The sequence below is a fragment of the Mus pahari genome, chromosome X (genome assembly GCF_900095145.1).
Source record: "Mus pahari chromosome X, PAHARI_EIJ_v1.1, whole genome shotgun sequence".
NCBI lineage: Eukaryota > Metazoa > Chordata > Mammalia > Rodentia > Muridae > Mus > Mus pahari.
In genome coordinates, this window is record NC_034613.1 from 34718055 (window position 1) to 34725312 (window position 7258).

The window sequence follows — 7258 nt, forward strand, 5'->3', positions numbered from 1 at the left end:
TTTCGAGACAGGGTTTCTCTGTGTAGTCCTGGCTGTCCTGGAACTCACTTTGTAGACCAGGCTGGCCTTGAACTCAGAAATCCACCTGCCTTTGCCTCCCAAGTGCTGGGATTAAAGGTGTGTGCCACCATGCCCAGCTCTCCTTCTGTATTTCTAAGGTAATGGGTTTTTTTAAATTTATTTTATTTTATTTTTTTATTTTTTTTTATTGCAGTATCTGGTGGCCCCTGATGCTTCAGTAAATCGGGAGACATACTTCCTTTAGAATGCTGTGAAATTTCAGAGGAGATCCCAAAGGTTCTGAGGCACTGAGTTTAAGATTGACTCTTCTGTTAGGGGACCTTATTAATGGAACATGTGGCTTTACTACCTGCATGACCCTGCTGGCAGAAGTCATCTTGCTACACATCATGACCCTCAATCAGAGGCAGTTTGGGGCACAGGTGAGTTTTGGAAGTCTCACAAAAATTTTGGGACTCTCAGAAACTCTTGACATCCAATATTGTTCACTTCAGCTGCAAATGTTGCATTACAGAATTTTAGTTTGGATAGTGATATTCTGAAATTTCCTTTTGCCTTATCACTGGTTGAGGGTAGGCACCTTTGTTGTGGGATCCTATCTTTAGTCTTCCTAGAAGACCTCCTCTTGGCTTCCTCTTCCTCCTTGCCGACTCAGCAAATGAAATGGTGTTGTTCATTACCACTCCCTTTAAAAGTCATTAACTTTCATTTGGAATTTGTAATGTTCCCAAACTGCTCATGTCTCATTCTACATAGGTACAAGTCCATAACAGTCTGATGTCCACTACTACTCCACTGTGCAACCCATTTTCTAGTCTTCTTGATGCCAGGTTTGCAAGACCAGCTTTCTGTTGTAGATCTCTGAGAAAGCACCCCTGAACCTGTTCTCTCCCACTTCTTGGAGAGAGAGAGAGAGAGAGAGAGAGAGAGAGAGAGAGGGAGAGGGAGAGGGAGAGGGAGAGAGAGAGCAAATCCATTTCATCTCCATGAGTTAGAAGGCATGAAATCCCATTTTCCTTTACCTTGCTATGACTCTACCCCATTATCACTTGCTCCCACCCTTTACCCAATCTAGAAATTCTACCTTGATTTTCAGCAACAGGTATGTTGTTGAAGACCTCATTCTATGTACTAGCTTATGATCTGCAGAAAGACCTTCTTCTACATACAGATCCTTTTTCTCTGCTCACCGCAATTCCCAAAATATCTACTTTGCCTGTACTTCTCGTTGGCAGTGTAAGGATAAATATGGCTGTTCCCAGAATTCCTTGCAGCATGAGTCATTTTTTCCCCCTTTGTGACATGTCCTGTGGGGTGTTCCTTAACTAAGGTGCAGTTACAGTTGAGTACGGTGGGCTTGGTCAGAAGATCAGCTTGGCTTTTGTCAGAAGGAAGGAGAGGAGTAAGAGTAGAGGAAGAAATGAAGATTCAACAAGGGCTGAAGTAGGACCGAGTCCGAAGGGAACGGGGTAACAATTTGGTCACATGCGTGGCAGCTGTATTAGTGACCATAGTGGAGATTCATGAGAATGTTACATAGCTAAGCTGCAACAGCCATGGCAATTGAATTTGGGGACCGTAGCAGCGGCTTCCACCATACTGAAGTAATCAGATTCATTAATAATGAAGTCCTTAAGAATGGAGGGGGTCCTGAATTCTATACGACCTTTCGCTCTCAGTCTTGGAATGAGATAGAAGATCAGCTTCATACCATCCTTGTTGACCCCAAAGTGCCACGCTCCCTCAAGAGGGCTTGTACCTGGAGCGCTTTGGCTTTGAGTGTGAGAGTGGCTGCCAGGCAACGCCAGCAGCAGGCTCGCAGAGTTTGGAGGCTGCAGGACCAGGTGGGAGAGCGCGAGTCAGCATCCTGGACTCTGGTCTCTGAGCTACAGAGGTTGCGAGAAGAGAGGGACCATGCAGCTGCTCAACTTCTCTGTACACAGATTGCCCTCCAGGAGGCAATGGATGAGCGGGAAATACTTCGTGGGAGGCTGCTCCAAGCAAAGAGGTCTGCACTGCCTGTTGTGCCTGAACCTGGAATGGAACATGGTAGAACGTCACTGTGGTCATTTGAGGAAAAGAAGCTGAAAGAGCTGGAACTTATAGAGTCCCAGAACATGTCCCACTTGGAGGCCCAAATACCAATCTTGTCCTGCCTGCCTAGACTTTCAAGTCCTTGGGTCCAAGCAGTGGATCCCTTTCTTCAAATGCCTGTGGCGCATCCATTACCACTCAAAGCATCATTCTCCTTGGAATTCCCATATTCGACACCTGTACCATGTCCAGCATTAATGGACTCAGAAGCAACAGCAACAGCCATGACCACAGGTTTACCTCAGATAGCTCCTTCCGGAACCCAACCACCTGGTTTGTGTGTTATATTGGAGTCCCAAGAAGCAATAGCTCCCGCCTCGGACCAAATCTGCCCTAGGCAGAATGAATGTTCTGAGATTCTCCAGGATGTAAGTCACCTGGAAGACAACATAAGCCACAGTGAAGGAGAAGGTCCAGAGAAACCTCAAGGAACATCTCTTCATGGGGACAGCAGCAACAGCCACAAAGATAATCATGTCATACCCCAGATAATGGGTGCCACTGAGAAGAAAAATCTAATGATGCACCAGGGAACAGCTGCAGTGGAGGTCAACAGTAACCACAGCATAAAGGAAGAACCAGTAATGCCCAAGGGGATAGCTGCCCAGGGGAACAAAACCAACTCCACCAAGAAGAAATGCCCAAGAATTCCTCGGAGGGTGCCTGGCTTGAAAGAGAGCATCAGCCACAACACCCAATGTGTTTCGGTAACTCCCCACGAGAAACATACTCAAGTGAACAAAACCACCCCTACCCTAAAAAACAATCCAGGGAATCTCTTGGGGAAGCCTGACCAGGGAAACGTACTTAGCTGTAACCAGAAAGAGGATACAAAGACACTCCAGAGGCTGACTGTCCTGGGAAATGGAACTAGAAATTGCCAGAAAGAAGACACTTTTCAGCAGATGACACGCCTGGCTGCTGGTGGGAGTCCTAATGGGAAGAAAATGCCACAAGGGACTGGAAAGAACCAGAGACAGAGACAGAAGGAAGAGCCAAACAGGTCCCAAGCAAGACACCCGAAAAAATGTAAAAGTTATTTTATGAATAAATGCCCTAAAAACCAACTGGCTCCAAAGCAAAAGGTCAAGCAACCTCAAGGGATAAAAGCTTTAGAATCTAAGCAACCTCAAGGGACAAAATCCTCTGAATCCAAGCAACAGGAAAAACCTCTCTCACACCGTACTTCAGTGAATTGCATCTGTCCATCATGTAAAGCTGTGAATCGCTCATGGTACAAGGGTTGCTATAAATGTGCAAAAACAAGTGCTCAACTTCAAAGAAAAGATGTTGACCCATAACAAACGCATTGATTTCAGGAAGGTAAGCAATGGAAACAGAAAACCGGCTTTTTAAGATACAGCCCTTCTGATCCAACTGTAACTTTATTAAATGCAAAAAAGTATAGATAAAAATGAAAAGTCCATTATCCTATTTTCCAATTTAACTAATTTTCCTCTTTATGGGAAGGCATGCATACATGCAAATATGCCCATATTTATATTCATATTTTATTAACTTATTTGACCCAATAAGAAATATTTTGGAATGTCACATCAAGTTCTTAAATTGTGAATTTCTAATAATTTGATCACTATTTTGCAGATGGTGGATTTGGTATGGCTGTACCTGATTGTATTACATCTCTGAGAAGCTAATCAGGAATCCTCTAAAAAAAATTCTTCACTCTTTTCTTCTTAATTTCCTTTTCTTAAAAAGCATACATTTGACCGGTAGCAGCCATATGATTTTACAGCAGCCATATGATTTTACAATAAAATCTGTTGAATTTGTAACACCACATTTCCTTGAAAATTAAACAATTGCTGTGTTTTTATTTGCATCTTTTTGTATTCTAAGTTTAATAGGAAGGTCTTATTTATGTATCTCAGCCCTGCCAAAGGTGTTGCCGAAGAAGCTTAACATATGCCATTAGAATAATCACTAAGAGCTAAAACACAAAATCTTGATTATAATGGAACCTCAACAACGTGATTCACATTGGCTTGAGACAAGAAGAATTCTTTTTCTGTTAATAGTGGTTGGAAAGCAACATCAGGGACATCATAGTGCTATACATGGATAGTGCTTCTCTGGTGTAGATTAATTGAATGAAAAATAGAACTAGTGCATGGAGAACCATTTTTTTAATTATATATTTTCTTTATTTACATTTAAAATGTAGTGTTTCTGCGCCACACAGACCGGCGCCATGTCTGCGTGGGCAGAAAACACCTTGGGGTGGGTTCACACTGCAGAGCTAATCTTCCTGAAATAAGAGATGATCTGCAAGAAAGATTATTATTATTTATTGATTACACGCGGGAGAACCCAACCCTCTCCCATGTGTCCCATTGTCTCTGCTGAGTGTCTCTCAGTCCCAGAGCCGCATGGCTTAATGATTTATGTCCCAGTGTCCCAATGGCGCGCGGTCCAGTCCTCCTCAGAGCTGTGTCTAGAAGGCTGGTCCAATCGAGTAGGAATGACGACATTGGTGGTTGGTCCGGGCGACGAGTGGGCGTTGACAGTGGGCGGTCCGAGGACGCTGTGTTTTGGCTGATCTGCTGCACTCCGGCTGATCCGGGGAGCAACCCCCAGCGTGCCTGTAAGAGGCACAACACAATGCTTACAGGGAGGACCCAACATTAAAATGTTATCCTTTTTCCTAGTTTCCCCTCTGAAAACCCTCTATCCACTTCCCCTTCCATCTGCTCACCAAACCACCCACTCCCACATCCTATCCCTGGCACTAGCCTACACTGGGGCATAGAGCCTTCACAGGACCAAGGGCCTATCCTCCCNTTGATGATCAACTAGGCCATCCTCTGCTACATATGCAGCTAGAGCCATGCGTCTCACCATGTGTTTTCCTTGGTTGGTGGTTTAGTCCCAGGGAGCTCTGGAGATACTGGTTAGTTCATATTGTTGTTCCTCCTATGGGGCTGCAGATTCCTTCAGCTCCTTGGGTACTTAGGGTGAACCATTCTTACAGGACCCAATCTGCAGGTTCTTAGCTCTTATAAGACAGGCTGCAGAACCTCTTTTAAAGACATGATGAAGCTGAGTGTGCGAGATTATAGCTTTCTGACTCTAAATTTATGGTATGCCTGAATTCCCTGAAAGATTTCACATAGATTACCAAGATCTACATTTTCAATTTCATTTCTGAGGCTATCTACTAATGAATAGTATGCATGGTTGCCTAGTTTTGATGTTATTCACTATTGGACAGTTCCTCTTCTTCCTTTGTGCTAAGAATCAGAAGGGTTATGCTGTGGAACAAGAGAATAACTGACAATTATTTTCCTTGATATGTCTCACTGTCCAAGGTCTGGGAAGAGTCTGGGATAGGCATTATCATCTTGGGAGGTTCCTTTGAAGGCAGGCCATATATATAGCAAAGATCTCCAAGTTTCTAACTGCATCTGTTCTCTGCTTTCCGGGCAGAAAGAAGTGTAAATCCCTTCTATTGGTTAAAAAAAGAATGTGTATATAACTTTACTGGTTTCTCTAGTGCTATGCGTGAGCACAAGGACCTCATGTCCTTCACATGTTACTCCTCCTATTGGGCTGTTCTTCCCACTTTTATTTATTTATTTTCAGTCTGAGGCCACAACTTATGAAATGGTACTACCCATATTGGACTGTTCTTACCACTGTGATTCATCTAATCATAAAAATCCTATCCACTCATATCTAGAGTCCCAATTCCTACATGATTCTAGGTATTATCATGCTGACTACTAGAGATTAATCACCACAAATCTACCCCCCCCGTCAACTTGAGGCACAAACATAATCACCTTTAAGACATAAAATTATATACTTTTGTCTCCAGAGTCTCACTGTCATATTATAATACAAAATATATTCACTCCAGCATGAAAAGTCCCCATAGTCTTTAACAGTTCCAATACTGTTAAAAGTATAGAGCAGCTCTTGCTCTCTTGATTTCTCTTGCTCTTGCTCTCCCTTCCCTGTTCTCTCTCCATCCCCTTCCCCCTCTCTCTAGAAAAAAAAAATGTATAAAGCAGCTTCAGTGTCTTGGGCAATCTCCCAACTGTGAACAACCATATCTCCAAAAACAAGATCCAGTATACAGTGAAACAAATAAGTTTACCATTCCAAAGGAAAAGAATAGGGCCAGAACAAGGAAATACTGAACCACATCAGGACTAATTCACATCATAAAAAAAGAAAAAGAAATTCTGTACTTGCATGTTCAGAGCACCTGAGAGTCATGGTAGAATCATCTGGGTTGCAAAGAACATCAGTAGCACCACACTGTAGCTCATTTCAGCTCTTATGCTACATTTAGCTTCTCTCTTTGGCCAACTCTACTCCTTTCTCTAAACTTTTTGCAGTAGATTACCCATGGTTCAGGATCCTCTAACATCTCACAGTACTTCATATAGTGGCAACACCTCAAGACCTTTTTGCAGGGTCTCTGACATACTACTTGTTTCAAAAGATGTCTGGAACCATCAGACAAGATTTCATGACTCACTTTATCCCACATCTTTCAAACCCACAAAACTAGTAACACAGACAGTTTTGCCAGGGTCTGCCTCTGAGTTAGAACACAGTTTGCCTTACAAGGGGGAAGATGGATCAGTTTCTTTGTGCTGATTCCAGGGAAACATTTATTTACAAAGTTACTTTCAAGGAAGAAGAAATCAAGGGACAGTGCATTCTCAGTTTAGACTCTCTTCTTTCATATCCATATTTTTATAAGATGGAGCCTTTAGTAGGTAGGAATTTTCTGTCAGGATACCTTTTCTGCTTGCTCAGTACAAACACATGTTTTCACTCACTCTTTTTAAATTAATCAATTTATAATTATGTTGGTTTGTATAAGCTTAGCCCAAGAATTTTCACTATTAGAAGGTGAGGCCCTGTTCATGTAGCCTTGTTGGAGCAGGTGTGTCACTATGACATGGGCTTTAATACCCTAGTCCTAGCTGTCTGGAAGTCAGTATTCTGCTAGCAGCCTTCAGATGAAGATTAAGAACACTCTGCTCCTCCTACAATATACCTGCCTGGATGCTGCCATGTACCAGCCTTGGTGACAATGGGCTGAACCTCTGAATCTGTAAGCCAGCCCCAATTAAATGTTGCCCTCATAAGAGTTGCTTTGGTCATG

General features: G+C 42.9%; 1 protein-coding gene across 1 annotated transcript; it reads left to right on the forward strand.

The window, feature by feature from the left end:
* Positions 1–1406: 1406 nt before the first annotated feature.
* On the forward strand, positions 1407–3926 carry LOC110313258 (testis-expressed protein 13C-1). Its single transcript, XM_021187280.1, has 2 exons — positions 1407–3438; positions 3721–3926. The coding sequence occupies exon 1, from the start codon at positions 1578–1580 to the stop codon at positions 3414–3416; it is 1839 nt and encodes a 612-aa protein (XP_021042939.1). The 5' UTR covers positions 1407–1577; the 3' UTR covers positions 3417–3438; positions 3721–3926.
* Positions 3927–7258: the final 3332 nt, after the last annotated feature.

Coding starts and splice junctions, on each gene's coding strand:
- LOC110313258 (XM_021187280.1), top strand. CDS start 1,578: ATGGCAATTGAATTTGGGGACCGTAGCAGCGGCTTCCACCATACTGAA.